At 37.0% G+C, this 19,592-nt stretch overlaps 1 protein-coding gene and 1 pseudogene across 1 annotated transcript; both read right to left on the bottom strand.

Moving 5' to 3' along the window:
* Positions 1-1,535: 1,535 nt before the first annotated feature.
* Positions 1,536-4,101, bottom strand: LOC120016736. The gene is made up of 4 exons (XM_038869644.1): positions 2,304-4,101; positions 2,020-2,224; positions 1,787-1,935; positions 1,536-1,705 (listed from the first exon to the last, which is right to left on the bottom strand). The coding sequence occupies exons 1-4, from the start codon at positions 4,099-4,101 to the stop codon at positions 1,536-1,538; spliced, it is 2,322 nt and encodes a 773-aa protein (XP_038725572.1).
* A 1,899-nt stretch (positions 4,102-6,000) lies between these two features.
* LOC120016735 lies at positions 6,001-19,412 on the bottom strand (annotated as a pseudogene).
* Between the last annotated feature and the right edge of the window lie 180 nt (positions 19,413-19,592).

The raw sequence follows: 19,592 nt of genomic DNA, 5'->3' as shown, positions 1-19,592 counted from the left end.
CCTCAGAGAGGAAGAAATAAAAGGAAAACTAGGGCAGAAGAGATTGGAGTAATCTGGGTTGTTTCATAAATTTTGGTCCACCCAATGAGAGAGAGAGAGAGAGGGGCAGAGAGCTGAGTGGTTTGTACTGTATCTCATATCACAGACACCGGGAAAACGGAGATAAGGAAAGGAAGTGTGTAACTTAATGGTTGGCCGAGTTGGTTCCAACATTTCATGAAATCTATGAATTTTAAGTTTGAAATCTCTTCGTCAACACTTTAAGATCACAACCCCTTAGAATATGTGAGCGAGGTACCATATCGTGTAGGGAAATTTTAGATGGTGCAGTGCATGGGTCTCTTATCAACCAAACTATTTTTGTTCAAAGATATTATGATGTATAATTTATTTATTTGTCTTATTTACTTGCATTAGATTTATTTAAGAGTTTTTTAACTTTAAGTCTTTCACCCAATATGACGTTGGTTGATCAATAATTTGTGTAGTATATAAATTTAGTTTTCATAACTACCGTATCATATGCCAAGTGTATCAATTTATCATCAGTTTTTGTAAATCGTGCAACACACCTTGTGATCATAACAAGTACATATTGAATGGGAAAGACAATAGACCAAATCTCTCTCAACATGTACAAGAAAGGCAAACCATATAGAGCCACTAGAGCAGACACTATTTTCTTTTTAATTATGAATATTTTTTTTTATCTAAAACAAAAATAAAGTTAGAGACAGACATATACTAAACCTTTTTTAAAAGGTGGGTATTGAAATTACCACAATTACTGAAGACAAATTATCCAAATAAGATTACATACACTCCAAGTTGCACTGTGAAGTGATTCTACTGGACAGGGAATACTGAACAGTGAATAGTGTGTTGAAGTAGTCAGATTTGAGCACAGCAGTTTTCTTTGACTTGCTAGCTGTCTGTTTCTTCTTGGAGACTAAAATTGAAATGAATAGCGGACAAAAATCACAACCTGCCTTGATGTCTCTTGCCACGTTTTGTAGTACGGTCCCTGAGACTTAATCTTTTGGATTACTATTCACCTATTCAAGCTTACGACATTGTGTTTCCTCACTTCCTCAGCTAGCTACTAGGGCACTAGGCTTTTCAGTTTAACGCATAGTTTTTAAACCCGACCCGCGCATCGAACCGTCAAGGCTGAAGGGTCAAGGGTTTCAAGGTTCAACCGTTATGAGGGAGGTTGAACCGCGGGTTTTTAATAAATATTAAAATAATAAATAATTATAATTTAATAGTTATATACTATATAACTATATACTAATTTCAAACATAAAATCCAAATTCCAAACACAAAGTTACAAATAAACAATCAACAATGATCAAAGTACATACACAAAGTTCAAATTCAAATTTAAAAGTTCCAAACACAAAGTTGCAAATAAACAATCAAGAATACCAAAGTCCATACACAAAGTTCAAATCCAAACTTAAAAGTTCAAACTCAAAGTTCTAAAGTCTAAATCTGAAATTCCAAATACAAAGTTCCAAATAAACTCCAAGGACTAATTATTTTGTTCATTGACTTGAGTTTCTCCACCAATATTCTCAGTGAAAAATGGGATATTCATCTCAACATTCAATCGGTTTTGTTGTGGTGACACATCATCATCATCATCATCTTCCTCCTCATCCTCAATGAAAGCTTCATCCAAATTTATCTCCACATTGTTATCTAGAAAATCATTATAAATTCATCACTACAAGATAATCTTACAAACTTATAATATGTATTTTAAAAGTTTAGAACAATTACCTTGGATGCTTGAAGATGCATCCAATTCTCTAAATGCTTGAACTTCATCAATGGTCAAGAGAGGAGGTTCCTCTTCTAAGATCCATGAACCATAGGAGGTGAAATCTTCAAAATTAATTGGATCATAGTTCCGACCTTTCCAATAATTCCTACCACACATGTAAATTAGATACAAAAATATAAATTAGATAGTTGAATTATTAATCTATAAAGATTACAAATTAACCGATTACCTCTGTTGTAGCCTCAAATTATAGTGAACATAAACCAAATCATTTAGCCGCTGATGCTCCAACCTGTTCCTTTTTTTTGAGTGGATGTGCTCAAAAATACTCCAATTCCTCTCGCACCCTGAGGAACTACAAGTTTGGCTCAACACACGCATAGCCAACTTTTGAAGATTAGGAGCAGAGTTTCCATAGTATCTCCACCACTCAGCTGCACATTTGTGAACAAAGTTAATAAAATTATCAAAAATATAAGTACTTCAAAATAGTAATAGATTAATAAACTTTACCAGGAAGCATTTTTTCTCGGTCATTTATGGCAGTCTTTCTCCCAAAATCTCCTTCAGCATCTACGAAAATCCTCATCTCAGAAGTCAACTTACCACTCAAATCCATATCTCCATAAGAGAATTTCTCAATCACATCCAAGATACCAGATCCTGTGTCTCTATGCTTTGTCATCTCTTCAATGTTGTATTGGTTACTAGGATTCAACCAGAAACCAGCAGCATGGAGATTCTTGTACAATTGACTATCCCACCGAGAATCTACAATTGACAATAATGGTTGGACCCTTCTCTTCTTTCTCTGAAACCTCCTGATCATCTCATCCTTTGCTACATGGATGCTCTTATACAGATAACCCATAGCTGGCCTATCATCACCATCAACCAAACGAAGCACACACATAAGTGGTTCAGTTAGTTGCACAATAATACCACATTCACTCCAAAACTTTGAATCCAAGACATTATTAGCAAATCTTCTTCCATTCACATCCTTTGAATATGATGATTGTATCCACTCCTTACATGTCACCATAGCTCGCAATGCATCTTTTTGAGCCAATATACTTTGTAATGCAACAAAATTTGTAGCAAACCTAGTTGGAGCTGGACGAATAATTTCTCTACCACCTGTGTGCTGCCTCATCAAATTCAAAACAAAACAATGATTGTAAATGTACTTAGTAATCCCAGCAGCATGTTTCACAGCACTACTCACATCTTCAAGCTTTCCAATATCCTGAAACATCAAATTAAGGCAATGTGCGGCACAAGGAGACCAAGATAATGTCGGAAACTCACCTTCTAATAACCTACCAGCCATGACATAATTTGAGGCATTATCCGTGACCACCTGCACCACATTTTCCACCCCCACATCTAGCACAACTTCCCTGAACAATTTGAACAACAACTGACCGGTCTTAGAAGCTTCTGAGGCATCAACGGACTTCAAAAAGATTGTTCCCTTGGGACAATACACTAAGAAATTGATTAAGGTTCTGCTATTTTGATCTGTCCAACCGTCAGACATGATTGTGCAGCCAGTAACTTTCCAAATGCTGTGAAAATTTTTCACAAACATCTTCACCTCTTCCACACTTTTACCCAACAATTTACCTCGAACAGCATGAATACTAGGACCTTTATAACCTGGTCCTATACTTGCTATTGCATCAATCATCGGTTGATAAAGTTTTGAGTTAGTAGCGTTGAATGGAATTGATGCATCTATCATCCACTTGGCAATGGCAAGGTCCACCTTTTCTTTTGCCTCTTGAGATTGCAAGACACTTTTGATAGTTGGTTGAGATCCAGGAGTCGTCCTGGACATGAAGTAAGAATTTATTGGATTATCAACACTTTTCTTCTTCCCTTTTTTTACAGTGTTAGTTGACTTAGTTCTCTTGCACATCACTTCTTCAACTTCATCATCTTCAACTGCAGGACCATCTCCATATTGATCCTCATAACGATCTTGGGATAGCCTTTTTTTATTCTCGTAAGATGTAACATTTTGCAACATTTCATTTTGAACCTCAGCAGGAACCTTCTTGCATCTCTCAACTCCTTGACCACTAACTCCAGATAAATGAATTTTGAAACGGTTGATTCCACCACCTTTAATCTCTTTGAGGCAGTACATACATATAATTGTATTCTTTGGTCTTCCAACAGAATTGGTTTCCTGCACATGCTTACAATACCTCCATGCTGGATCACTTTTCCCCCTTACATTTTTGCTACTGTCACTAGCACTTGGGGTTTGGGATGAACCTTCAGGATTGGAATTAGATGCCATATTATTTCAGACCTTCCTGCAAGAATGTATAAGATATAGATAGAGCATAAGACAGAAGGACAGAGTATATGACATGTGTAAGAGAATAAAGACAGAGTACATAGACAGAGTAAAAAGATAGAGTTTAAGAATTTATTTCAAGAATTCTACTAATGCAACAAATTGACCACAACTATGTATATAATGGCTAAAGAAAGTTGTAGAAGAAAAACAAAATAAATAGTTAGACAAAATCAGGTCCTCGCTTCTATTTCCCCACTTCAAGTCATTAAGCAGTTCCAAAACTCTATGAAGCACAAAATAACCTCCAGAAAGGAAGTAAAACAGTAGAGAATAGGAAAAAGTCAAGCCCTGATGATAAAACCTCCAGAGCAAACAAGATTCTTGCTTCCAAAAAATTTATGGAAGTAATTATAATCAATCTTTACAAAAGAAAGTAACAATAAAAGATGGTTTCAATGCAACATGAATACATACAAGACAACCTTGTATCAATTCTAACACATAAAGAGTTTTGATCCCTTCCCTTCTTACTGCATAAATCCAATTTTTTTGACTTTTTTTTTTTTCGTTTTCTCAATTGAAAAATTCAACTTCTTCACCAGTATAAACTATAAAGTATAAACTTCGTTTTTTCTAAGCAGCAAAAAGAAAAACCGTAAATACATAAAACTAATAACCTAAAACTACAAAATACCATTGAAGTGCCCAATTGAATTCATTGCAGCGAACAAAAAGAAAAACCAACCAATATATGTAAAACTTCTTTATTTACATGAGGTAACCTTCAATTTAATAGCTACGGGAGAATGGATAGATCGAGGCATCAAGCAATAATCAAGAGGGAAGAGTACCTGAGGGAGATGGGCTCACGGCGTTGATGCCTGGTGGTGCCGTGGTAGACGATGGTAGTCACTCAGTGAGGCTCGGCGCAACTCGCATCGCAAGTTCAGTGAGGCACAACGTGAGGGTGAGGTACAAGCTCGCAAGCCAACTCGCAAACAAAGAAGAAGCTGAACGGGAGTGAATCAGAGAGAGAGATTAGGGCAATTTTGTCACATTGAAGGTAAATGACATATTTGGCCTTAAAATTCATTAACAAAAAAAAATATTCTTTGTTTTTTAAGTCATTTTACAAACATGCGGTTTTTTAGTTAACTCAACGGGTCACGGGTTGCGCGGTTTTAAGGGTTAACCCACGGTTTGACACGGGTTGATGCGTAAACGGTCTTTTTCCAGTAAAAAACCGGGTAGGCCGCCGGTTCACGGGTTTTGCGGTCCGACCAGCGGGCCGATCCGGGTTTAAAAACTCTGGTTTAACGTTGTGGTACACACAGTGGAAGAGCTCATCGGTTCGTAGTACTAACCCTTTATTCACGCCAATACTATGCCCAACATCGACTCATATCATATTAGTTTTGACTCTAGAAAAACCGCGTATATTAATTAAGAAATACATATTATGTATTTCACTTTTTTCCCTAAGTAATTTGAAATTTAATCTTTTAGAGACAAAAAAAAAAGTGAAGTTTAAAGCATTAAGCTCCCTTTAGGGAGGCTTGTGCCCCGCCATTCGTGGGCACCACACCTCTCTCATTTCCTACCGCAAAAAGAAAAAAGAAATGGACACCCAATAAAGCTGCAGATGACTAGTGTAATATGATGAGGTGTGGCGGTTACAGGAGATGGTGGTAGTGGTAGTGGTACAAAGCTTAAAAGCATGCCATTTTTCCAACCCCTAGATCCTAGTGCATTTGTCTTATTCATATATACAGAAACTCAAGCCCAATAGTTCCATGTCCATAAGTGTTCTTGGTTAATCCAAATCCAATTACAAGAGCTTCAAAAAATGAGAAAAATAGGAGTCATAATTAACAAAAATTATACTGAAGAATGTCAACAACGACAAAGCTCGATCAGGAATTGTAAGGCACATTCAATCAAGAAATAGTTTTAGCAACACTACTTGGAACTCCAATCTCACTGAAGATGTTCCATTAGTTGGAAATTTAAAGGGAATTGCAAATCGAGCAATTTCTTTAGGAAAAAGATGAATTACACACACTATGGTTTGCTCCTCATCTTTATTTTGATTCGGAATTTGGGAGGAGCAGGACTACCTTCAGATGGCTCAGACCTTTCAACCTTTGTGATCACCACGTCTGATCCACTAGCTTCATTTGGTTTCAATTGCACAGTTGCAGCCTTAATGCTTGCTTCCTCTCTTTTTTTCTCCAGCTGCGACTGAGATGCCTCCATATCACCACCCAGACGCTTTACCATCTCCTTTTCCTTTTGCTTTCTGTCTTTCTTCAGACGCTTTCGCTCCAGATATTCAGGATCATCAAGATGTTTGTGGCTTTCCCGCTTCCGTTTCTTTTCTTTCCCTTTCTTTTTCTCCTTTTCTTTGCCATGACGAGGAGGAGAAATCATAACAGATGAACCACCATCAAACTCATGTCCAGGCACAGACAGCTTTTGTAGGCTCGCATATTTCTGTGCCCCATTGTCAATATTGTTATCTTGCATTATGCCAGGGGACGATCCGTGTGCCAAAACTTTGCTCGAGTCTGCGGTGCATTGAAGGTCCTTCCCTGAATTCTCACCTTCACTTGGAACTTTTGCACTGCCGATGCTAGCAGTCCTTCTGGACCCATGGTCAGGACATGAATTGACCTCCTCGGGATTCTGATTGCTTATGCTCATTGCCTCAGCAGAATTCCTTCGGGGTGCATCCACAGAAACATAACTGCTGGCCGCATGTTCGATTTCACGGTGCCCACCTTCTGCAAATACAGAACCAAAAATAAGCAGCTTTGGGAAAAAAAAATAATTTTACCCAATTAACTTGCCTCATCAACATTTTGGCTTTCTTCCCTAGAAAAAAGGACTCAATGAGACCCAAACAGTTGAGATATATGATATGCTACTAACATGACATTACACATTAAACTTACTAACCATTAACGATTTCAAAACTGACAAAACCCCTTTGCTTCAAATCTAGAAACTCCTCAAATTATAATCTGTCTAAAGGATCAAGCATCGTTAGCCAATATATAGGGATTTCTACATTTACTACTGAAATCACTCTATGAGAATTGAACAGATTAAATTACAGCACATATTTTCTTTCGTACCATTCTAGATGCAATTGCACTGTCAATCATATATAAAGAGTAGTATATTTCTCACATACGACATATATTGCCCGAACGTAAATGAGAATCACAGGTGCAAAACACCACGCCTCTCACATTTCTCGACACTAACCCTCACTCATTGGCCGAACTGCTGACTCTTTTTGGAGGCCCATTAAGTGGCACATCTTAGCTTTAACTAAGTGGAAGGTATATTCAAACAGAAGACCTACCATTTGGCTAAAGCTATGTACCATGTGAAACACCACTTTTCCTAAAAGCTTAAGCTGTTAGACTGGATGAATCTTTATCTTTTACATATTCCGCAACACGTAAAATAGTTTATGTTGGCCCCATTTAAACAATGTTATCTGTGTAACATAGGTTTATAGTAGCCAAAATAAACTAACCCTCAGAAGCTGTAAAACAAACTCGACAGCTTCTCTTGGGCTTTTCTTTTCTGCACTTCTGACCATTGCTACAGCATGTGGAATGGCCTGAAAGAGTAAAAGAAAATAAATAAATCAGCATTGGAAGTTCTACAAAAGAAGGAAGTCAAAGGATTTTAGTTTGATATCCAGAAACAGGGCAACATCGGTTCTAATTTAGAATCATTGAGGACTTAACAGGCTTTTATAGATGACCGAGTAACACTAATAATTCTACATTATTCTTGAAAAACAATAGGGAAGAAACCGCATCTAATGTTATTTCCTCTTGTTAACAGATGGCAGATGAGACCCCATAAAACTAACAAATGAATAATTCTCTCCCCATAAAGATAATCTAGTTTTATTTCTCCCTATCCTCTGTGAAAGTTCAGATCCTTGAATTCATGGATCAGGTAAGAAACATAACAATATATACAATTTCACCTGAATCATGATTGTTCTTACTCGCTTAGATTATTGCGATGCCAAAAAAGATCACTTTGGTTTTTCCCAATGGACATCCCAAACAACCACAATAAGCTTTGACAACAGGAACTGTTGCAACAAATAATCAATCACTGTTTATAATTACATCGAGCTGCAAATGAGCAATTCCACTAATGTAATTCATTTTTCCCTTGAATTATAGGAACACACTACAAGTCGAAGCCACATGAACAAATATTTCCAAAAGAGTGAGGAAAATTACAGGGAATAAAATATGCATTAATTATAAACTTGATACATATCCTACCTCACTCCATTACCTCAAGAACAAAATACTCAGGAAAATCATGAAAATCGTTTGGCCTGTAAAATACCACAATCAGGTAAAACCTTCTGGTATTGAAATATGACGGTAAGTATCATGGAATTTAAACCGTATGAATTGGAAGAATCTCACTTGGGGAGTCCAATGTCTGCATCAAACCTTTAACTTTTGTAAAAACTCACCAGATGAAGTGAACCAGCCCAATCAGTTTCCTGCCACAAATTTCTATGGTCTCATATCAAGAAGAAAATAAAAATGAAGAAAACAAAAAATATTAAATTTCCTTCAAAATACACAAAGAATTAAGAAACTGCAAAGCATTTCATATACAATAAAGGAAAGATAAATCAATCATCAACCTCATGACACAGCTTCCATGAAATGACACCATATTCCACGTGACATTACACGTAGAAACAAAAAAGATCATGAACTTTTAATTGCACAGAATATCAAAGAGTTTACTAAGGCATCAATTACAAGAACAAGATCACAAATGGAGGGAGAAATCACTTCGATACATCTGTAATGTCATGGTAAAGATTTCCAATATTTCATCTCCTCAGTTGTGTATATAGACTATCTTACAAAAGCTTTGCACAGAAGACCAAAGAGGTGATTGCAAAAGCAACCAAATAAATAACTTTGTGAAAGGGAAATTTGTGGAGTAAAAGTGTTAGTAGTTACAAACACCAATCAAATTTATGATTTCACGACTAAATTGAGAAGATCTATCTCCGTTGGAAAATTGTAAATGAGTAATTAATAACTTGTAACGGACTAAACAGTATTAATTCCGGGGTACATAGCCACCACTAAAAGGAGTTGTATTGGTGAACAATGCTGAAAACAAAGAAATATTTTGGAATGAATAAGGTAACAGAGATATAATACCTCAGACGCAGTGTTAGCCAGTGCAAACACTGCCTCAATTTGAACTCTCCAGAAGGCCTTGACGCCAGAGAATAATGCAGATAATCACAATGTTCCAGACACATAAATCAATATCAAATAAATTTCGAAATCCTAACCTTGGAATCACAGAGGATATTATTTAGAGCATTAACAATAGAAAATGAAATCTAAGGTTGAGCCTCCAATGCTGCAATAGTTTGTGTTTGGGCAACAGCATCTTGGTCCTTCTCTAGTTGATTAATCTGATCATATATACAACTTCTACAGGGTCAAAAAATCAATTCACTAGCAAAAGCTTATTACATGATAACATCATTTTCATGATCGACAGAGATTTTAGGGAATGGAATAGTTGATGCAACATTTTATTCATCTTAAGGGCCTTTCAAGAAGGAAATATAAAAGCAGAACTAAGCAATCATCGTTCACTCGGCCACTCCCCATGTTCAATACTAATTGATCTACACAACCTGAAGGAGGAGGACCACATATGGTCTAGCAGTGACCAACTCCTAACCACATCACAAGATGCAAGGTTCGATTCCCCCATCCCTCAAAGAAATTAATAACATAACCCCATGTGATTTATTGGGAGAGAAAAAAACCTGCCTGAAGAATCAAGTATGGCTAATTAGCAAGAAATTCCCAAAACTACAAAGGCACAAGGGCTTTATAAATCACCTAAAGAATACTACTGTGCGCTACTGTTTGCATATTGTAAATACATATACACACAAACTCTTACCCACATCTGTACAGGTTGATTAAAATGAATTTCAGCAAGGTACTCCATTTCAGGATCCGCCCTAATCCATGACAGTGGGGATTCCATACTGCAACACAAAACGCTTCCCAACTTCAGAAATTGTTGATCATCCATGTCAAAAAGTCCTGTTGAGGAAGGCAGGAAGGATATACCTGGTTCGCATATCAACAGTAGGAACAATATCAACATTATCATCTGAGCCATCAGGTTTTGAACCCTTTTTTGACTTCTGAGCGCGTCTAGCAGCAACTTTGGAATGGCATTGTATTTCGAACAGCTGCCACATATCTCCAGCCAATGGAAGTGCTGGATGGTCATACATGCCATCAAGTTCATAAACCCTGACACTCATCATGCCGGGCCAGCCATTATCACCATCTCTGGTTTCGGAATCATTAGTAGCATTAAGTGAGGATGCACTTGAATCAGGAGCAGCTGTGCATTCCCGCAAAACCGCCAATTCAACCATATTTTTGCGTTTTTTATATGAGAATCCCATCCTTCAGTAACCAAAGTTAAGAAAGGGTGGTAGAATCAAACTAAATCAGTTTAAAAAATCCCCACGACCCAAAAGACAGCAATTTTATGGCATACCTTAGCAATGGACAACCACATGTACCCACCCAGCGAGGAAAAAATTCTTTAGGAAAGGGACGCTCCAGGTTTCCAACCTTGTTAGCAAAATGCCGAAACTGCAACGTAAATTAGAGCATCCAAACAGCATTTACACCAGACTAAATTACACTGAGAAAGCTGAAAAAAGCCTCGCAACAATAACCAAGAAATATGGAGATGAAAAATCTTTAAGAATGTGGTTGTTGTGCATAAGTAATGAAGCCTGCAAAAAACAAGATTTGAACAACTTGCATGTGAACCTAATTGTGCTCTTCTACCATCAGTAAAAGTGTGAAACACAAAGAAAATCAAAACAGAAAAGATATGCAGCATTGAACTGAAGAACAAAAGTCCTATCTCGCCATCTCCTCTCTGTTTAGCTCGCTAAATCGAACAAAACTTCCACAGGAAGGTCGCCTGATCCCCTAAAATGTAGAACTTTGATCTGTTTTCTGTCTTTCTCGACCACGTCTTGCCCAACTAATCTCCTTAGAATTTCAGATTGTACAGTCTACAGTCCTGATTATCTAGCCTTTTCTATTATTTATGAAGCATTCTCTTAATTATCAAGTCTTTTCTATTTATCTATGCCCTCTCTAATAATTATTTTGATTTAATATTTTATTTTATTAACTTTGCGCATTGGATCTCTCCGGTGTGCGACCAAAGTGCACCTTGCACCTTGGGCAAAGGGAGCCCTTTGTGCCACACCTCTTCTCTTGTATGATTTCAACCAACACAAAATGAATGCAAACTAAAACAGTAATTTACAAAAGGATGAAAAGTGAACAAAATTTACCATGCAAAGAACTCTCAGTAAAAAACCAACAAAAAAAAAAAAGAACCAATCAGATCAGATATTATTGCAATTTCTGGCACTTGTTATTAGTCATGCTCAACTATTAGAAAAGTAAATTATATCATATAACAAAACCATAACACAATAGAAGAAACAAGTCACAGTGAAGAAGACAAAAAGCCAAAAGAATTGAAGATTTGAACATCATCATAATTCAGAAGAATGAAATCACCTCCTTTGTACTAAGAGACATGGTTGCAAAAATCGCTAGTCAGCCGCTAGGCGGTTCGCGGGGACTAGAGATTAATTGGATTAATCGGGGACTAGTCGGGGATTAATCTGATTAATCGTTTTGAGTTTTTTTAATTTTATATATATGCAATACATATCATACAATATATAATTTATTCTCAAAGAATCTAGAATATCAGTGCAGGGGACTCGGCAAATAAAAAATATTTATATATATTTTTTATACATGTATTTAGAATTATGGTTATGTTTTGTGTAGATTTTTCAATATTTGAATATTATATTGTGTATTTTTTATTCTAATATTTAACAAAAAGAATAGGACCCAAGTCATAAAAATAAAACAAAACCTTTGGACCCACCTAATGTTTTTTTTTTTTTTTTGAAAGGAGTACACACGTACTCATATAACTCTAGCTAACCAAACACCACCCCGAAGGGTCCACCTAATGTATTAATAGTTAGTACCTGTGAAATATATACTTAGATTTAGATGGTATTCTAATGACAGGTGTATTCCAATCACAAGCATTCACATGACGTGTTAGTAGCAACCCTTCGTCTCTTCTTCCTTCTTTGAGTCTCTATGTTCTTACGTCTCTCTCATGTTCTGTGCTCTCTCATGTTCTGCATCAACGAAAGTCAAGACCAAGCCTAGGCCACGCCTGTCTAAAGAGAAGAGAAAGGTCGATCCACATACCTGTGATTTAGAGTGAGGTCAAGTTCAGAGAAGACCAGTCGATTCAGAGGTCGAGTTCAGAGAAGTGACGATGACGACAAGGAGTTCAGAGAGAAGAAGTCGACCAGTTGACGAAGAGAAGAAATAAAGTTCAGAGAAGTCACGTTGAACACTCAGGTCTGTTTTCCATGGCAGGTGCGTAACCTCGTAGATGGGAATCGGAGGTGACGCAAGCTTCTTCTCGATTTTGTTTTGTTTCTTCACAAAGAATTAACTTCGTTTTCTGCTAAATTTTTTTATTCCTTCGATTAGGCCAACTAGACCCGATTAGTCGGCATTTAATCGGGCACCGATTAGTTGCCCGATCACCCTCTAGTCGAAGCGGCAAGCCTCGACTAGCGACTAATCGCCGACTAGGCCGATTTTTGCAATACTGTGCTAGTTTCCAAGGAAAAAAAAAAACGTATGTTTCTATTGACCGTATTGCATACTTTTCTTTGCATCGAGAAAAAGTCATTTTTATGTATTTTAAAGAAAATAATATGTGCATCAGTATAAGAGGGGAACTGTTAGACCAGTTTTTGGTGCACAACTCTGACATGTATTTTATGTGCACATCCACAAGAAACTCCATATGCACTTTTATCAAAGAACCATGTATGAAAGACTAAACTAAATCAAAAGAACCGATTAACAGGACAGATTTTCAAGAACTTTACAAAATTGAAAGACATCAACTCCAAGATGAAGATAATCGAGGAGGTAAAAGAGAAGGCAAAACAACCCATTTTATCTGGAATTAAAAATTTGCATCGATGTGTATGCATAGATTAGCCAACATCAAGAAACATTTTTCATTTCCATGTGAAAGCTACAAGAGTAGCAACTGATGAGCAAGAGAAACAAAGCTCTTAGAGGCTTACTTTCTGGAAGGACTCTGGTCCCATTTGTTTTTCCAACATCTGAAGGACTGCCACCTTTTCCAAAGATAGCCAATCAGTCCAAACGAAAAGCAAAAAAAATTAGAAAAAATAGATGAAACAAAATTAAATATTTAACAAGGACTTACAGACTTCCATGATCTTATCTTCCCAAATATACCAATGCAATGAGTTCCCTACAAATCTCTACAAGAAGCAGAGGAGCTCAAAGCCGTCGCACCACTATCATCTGCTCTGCAAACAGCACAATTTGCCCGCAATTCCATAAACAAAATTGGTGAATTTGCATCTTGATATTAGAAAATAAATACTTGACAGGCATTGATAGCTTCTGACCTAATAACCATGGTTTTGGAAATATCCAACACATTATCACAGCTAAGGTCTCAAGTTCAAAACCTAACCAAACTGCTCCCATTATTCTCAAAAATATGCAATACATCATTTCAGAATTCAGACATGAAATGCCATTGGTTCATGCTCTCACTCATGACTTCCAGTAGAGGGGCCGCAAGTGCAAGGTTCATATTGTGTATCGGACTTGCACGCAAGGGAATGTTAGGATGACCGCAACATGACATGGTTTCCCCGTTATATGCCTAAGCTTTTGAGAAAGAAAGCAATATGACAAGATAACCCTTGGTTTACTGCGTAGGAAGCATTTGAGTAAGTTTTTAGCATAGAGTCAACTATCCCTAGCAAATTAAAAAAGGTTAATTTTAAAATTTCACGCAGTTTGGAAAACAATAATACAATTGGGAAAGATATAACTAAAAGCAATAGTGAGATCCATTCAGGGGAAGGGAAAAAAAACCAATTATGTTAATATTTATTAACGTAGTTACCTCACGTAAGTATAAAAGGCAATAAGAAATCCCTCAACATAGAAGTTTATCAAAGAAAAACCTAAAAATAACAAGGTATAGCCAACTAACAAACGTTGCCCCTTCACAGGCAAATATGTTTGAGGGGGATGCACATGTATGGAGAAAGTCATACATCACTGATCAAGTAAAAGACCAACACATTAATAGATTTAAAAAGAGGAACTAAAATATAGAGCTTTGTATGAGAATTTCTGATGTTGAATTTGACCGTTATTTATTCATCTTAAAAAAAAATGGATGGAAGTGAATAGAAAGGACAAGTTAGGCTAAAGCTTGCTGCTTGCATCTTAGAAATCAGCTCACTTAAAATCACTAATTCCAACACATAAAATTAATGTACAAATCAAAATGTAACAGAGAACAATAGAATATTTCAACTTATAATGTAAGCAAGCAGGACAAATTAATTCCTTCGAAGTCAGAACTGGAGATGGAAAGCCTAGGTTAAGAGGGGTAGGGAAATGAAAAGTAATCCTTATCGAGATGTGAAAAATTAAATCAATCAGCAGCTTCCAGCCATAGATACACAACCAAAAAATGAACATCAACAGATGCAGCAGCAACCAATACAGCAGACCTTTTTTTTAAAAAAAAAAAACTGCAAAAAGTCCACCAGACAAAGAAATAGCCTCATAATGACATATTATAGGCTCCAAAAGATAGTCGCCATTCTCAGCTATGCAATCAATTAATCCACCCATAACAGAAATTGGTATAGACAAACCTTGTATCTCTAATATCTCGCCTCATTATTCCCCAAAAATATTTTGATAAAGGAATCTGTCAAAAAATCAGCGAGACCATCCAGCAACCACTCTGACATTAAGCATTAAGTATCCGTATTAAACCCAATAAGTTTATTTTCCTTCAAAATTAGCACAATAGAAGAAACCAGACTGAGCAAATTAATGCACTGTGTGAGCTTACCATCATTTGGTGTCTCAGCAGTTTTATATACTCCAAACCATTGTCTTGCAAGGGTAAATGCCAGTTTAATGCTAGTGGCTATGGCCTGAAAATTAGAACGTCTTCATCAGTCGTCGCACAGGAACAGAAAGATGGCGATAAGGATACAACATATTTCTGCCCCCACCCCCAAAAGGCTTTATAAAGGCTTAATTTACCACGTTCCCATGGTAAATCTGATCCAACAATTCGGTCAAAATTGTCATGCTTACGACTGCCCACTGTTGACATATTGATCACTTTTCACAGTCTCGTATATCAGTAACTGTAAGTATATTTTCACCCAGCCAAGTTTACTTAACCAATCAACGAATTAATTTGATATGTATACTAACGACATCAATAACTTTCTCATCATACAAAACTTGAGAACTAAAAATGCACAAGGAGGCCCCCAAACTTGATGATGAAACTGCCATCTCAGGAGCCAGAAACACTTGCTTGTATGAACCAAATGGGAATTTTGCAGCAAGATATTCTTCATAATGCCTGTTGAGAAATAAAATTCGCAAATCAAAACAATCTAAAAAGATCACATAGAGATTTGTAAAACGATAGACCAATAAATATAAATGATGACAAACCTGAATGCATTACGAGAAAATTGCACACTGTTGCACAGAATTGATAAATTAGACGGCAAACACATATGTGAAATAAGACCAATATGGCTGTCAAGAAGGATTTCAAAAGGAGCAACTGTTAAAGATACCCACCGAGCAGCAACAAGAGTTTCTACTCTATAGACGTAAGTCTTGCGAGGAGGATCATCTTTGCTCAAAACCCGGAGTTCAAGTTCAAAACAGGAGGATCATTAACCTCAAGTGGACAATAACGTATTATACACTTACCCAATGGAGATAAGCTGCTCATGTATGGTGAATTGGTGATAAAGAGGGATTCAGTCACGTGATTCTAACACAACACCAATACAAGGAATTCTACCAAATGAGATATGTTACCATGCAAATTACTAGTGTGGATTGAACATGTGACCTACAGATCTTCAGTCTAATGCCCTCCCAACTGAGCTATCCCCGCAAATTTATGCAACAGCAGGGAATAATGACAAGGTCAAAGAAAATACCAATTTTCTTTCTAGATTAAAGCTTAAGCTGAGAGGGGTATAGGGATTTTTGAGAGGGAAGAATAAACCTTTCCAGATTGTGACAGGTGACAACATGTGCAATGACCTTACTCCTTCAATTAAGCTTCAATTTTAGTTGTTGCAACTACCTCTATGGTAAAGGTAAACAACTCCTGTGCACAAGGCTTTGCATAGACATTGTCGATGCAATATGTATGTAGATCTTACCTTCACATAATTTGTGAAATGGCTATTTCCAGGTATTGAACATGTGACCTCTAGCCTCTAGGTTGCACCAATGCAACTACCACTGGGTCACATGTTTGTCTGTCAACTACCTCTATGGTCATATTAAAAATTTTATAAATATCATGTCGGGGTTCACCAATTCAAGTCAAGTAATACTGTTATAACAGAGTCATGCATTTGGTTCATGACTCAAAGAGTAAAGTGAAATTATTTAAACTGTCAAATTTCTGGAATTTCATTCAAAATATCACCAGAAGCATTCTTTGTGCAGCCAACTGAAGTCTATTGTCATTCAAAATTTATCTCACCTGGTAGAGTAAGCTTCCAGTGCTGACTGCCACAAGATTTTGGGCTACTGTAAACTCCAGATCATAACTGAACAGAATTAGTGAAAAAAAGAATTAAGAGTTTGGAATAACTATAGCCAAAGTTACCAAAACCAAAGTCGGAAACAAAGAAAATTAGAGTCAAATGGTTCATACCAACAACATTGAGAACTATCATCTATGCAAGGGAACCAGCACCGTGCACGCCTTATCTGGTTATTGGTATGTATCACATTATCATCAAAATGGATCCCCATCTCTGCCCTCTCCACCCAGTAATTAATACGAACTAATTTCACATTCTGCACCCAACATCAACCTACATGAGAAACCAAGAAAATAAACCTCATCATGGCAGCTCACTTCTCAAAGCCAAAAAAAAAAGGACAGCAAAAATAATTCTACATGAATATTAAAGTATAAAACAATTGAACATGTAAAGTTACTTAAGAGAACTGACTAGTCAAGGAGAAGAGAATCATTGACAAATCTATAGAAACAACCCAAAAAAAAAGGAGAGACAGCAATTGTCTTGCGTGGGTGGAATTGTGGGTGCTCCAAATTCACATACAGCAAGTTTCATGCATTACAAGCATAAAATGCACAAAAGATTACCTTAGAAGGCAGTGTATTCTTTTTAATTGATTATGACAAAAACTCCTTATTTAATCAGTACTAGACGGCATAAATAGTACACAAGAAAAGAAAAACAGCAAATTCTAGTGCCTATGCAACTACAAAGTCTTTCATTGACATGAACACAAACCGACAACTAAATGAAACATGAACATGCACAAGGCTACTACAGAGCCAGAATCAAGGAACTGCACAGGAATTCATGCCAAGCATGAACATAGGTAGCCACTGTGACCTGCTTTGCTTCAGTGGAAGATTGAAAGCCATTCTCCGTATGCATTTGGCCCCGCCGTTCAGGTACACTCTTGAAGACCTTGCAGCAATTGATAAGCAGATTCGGAACCATTTCTCTTACCAGAGCTAATGTATATGCGGCACCTGCAGCAATAGGCGATGAAACTGAGTCCCATCCCTTCTCACTCTCACCATGCTGGAGATGTGGGTGGTACTCAAACTCGGTTGGCTCTCCATCAATCAAAACAGTCTCGATCCCCAAATTCTCTGCGTGTAAACCAACAATACCATTGTCTGGAACTGAAATGTCCAACTCAGTGTAGCTAGACAAAGCAAAAAAGAATAGTATTCAGTCAAATTACACACTGAATTGGGAACAATAATGCAGGAAGATATCATCATTGCCGGTTAAATGAAACACCTAATTAATTAGTTCAGTAGGAAATTCATACTTAGTTCAAGTAGAACAAATCCATTTCGTGTTTATTGCAAACAAACACTGCAAGAACACAATACATTTAAACCGGCCAAATGATAAAGGCTCTTTTGGAAGAGTTTATATTTGAAAACAAAAATTACCTTATAAGGTGTCGAACATAAGCTGGTTATATAAGTTGTGGAATTAAAGTGTTTGGTGATACTTTTAAAATAAGCTAACTTATATTAATTGCAATAAGTGATTGAAGAGCTTAGCTCCGATAAGCTCTCATAACTTATTTATATTTTAAGCTAGCATGTGGAGTTTATAACATATTTTAGGCATTTGGTTGGGTATGGGGTGGAGCGTACAAGCTTCACCAAACGGACCCAAAATATACTGCACATAACGCATATATACTATATACGGAATCAAGGAGGGAGCACTTGATTCTGAATCAGGAGAAATTCGTACCAGCACAAGTCGAAACTACAGAAGACAAATTCAAATTAATACAAAGCACAAGCATGAAAGGAGAAAGAGCAACGGACCTGTAGATTCTGCGGTGATCCATGTCAACAGAGAGGCAAAGGATCCTCGCTCTTGGGCTTACGAGGCTTCGCCATGGCTCTCTCGCTCGCTTTCTCAACCTATCCCAAGCTCACGGGCTTAAGGAGGGCCGTTATTTATAGACGCCCTTTAGGAATTACTACTACCGAATTAGGAGTACTCTGCCTCTCTCGTTGGACGACTATGGGCCCTAGCTCTGTTTTTCAATTTTTTTTGACCGATCACGTTGTGGGCCTCTGGCGATTATAATCTGACGGCGGTCGAAAGGTACTCGTTGACCTAACTGAAGCTGTGCCGTTCGTAATTTATTAGATAAAATTTGTACATATACCCCTAGATTAACGCATTCTAAGTTTCTAACGTTTCCAAGAATTTTCTATCTTTAAAAATAGACCTTCACGTTCTCTAAAACTAATCAAATGGCCCAGATGTTTTTTAAGGATGACCTCAAAACTAAATATAAAATGTTATAAAATATACGTATACGTATATATGAAGTTGAATGTTATCAATACGATCTGCTAATATTTTCACACATCTATAATGTAGACGAATTTATACATTTTTGGACATAGATAAGGATGTAAACCTCTTTAGTTGAGACTTCTGCAGCTATGTGTCTTGGCATTAGTTTTGCTGTAATTAAGGCAGCAACCAAGTCCCCTTTAATCACTTAAGCAAACTCTGAACCTGGTTCTTCAAATCAAGCCTAGATGTTAATCTGATTAAGTCCTACGTCAATGGCCATTTTGCATCACATATGACAGGTCCCCTTATGACTTGTATAACCTTTTTGGTTACAGGATGT

Source organism: Tripterygium wilfordii, chromosome 15 (assembly GCF_013401445.1).
Source record: "Tripterygium wilfordii isolate XIE 37 chromosome 15, ASM1340144v1, whole genome shotgun sequence".
Classification (NCBI taxonomy): Eukaryota; Viridiplantae; Streptophyta; class Magnoliopsida; order Celastrales; family Celastraceae; genus Tripterygium; species Tripterygium wilfordii.
Note: the sequence above shows the minus strand (reverse complement) of the source record. Positions and strands in the feature narration are given on the sequence as shown.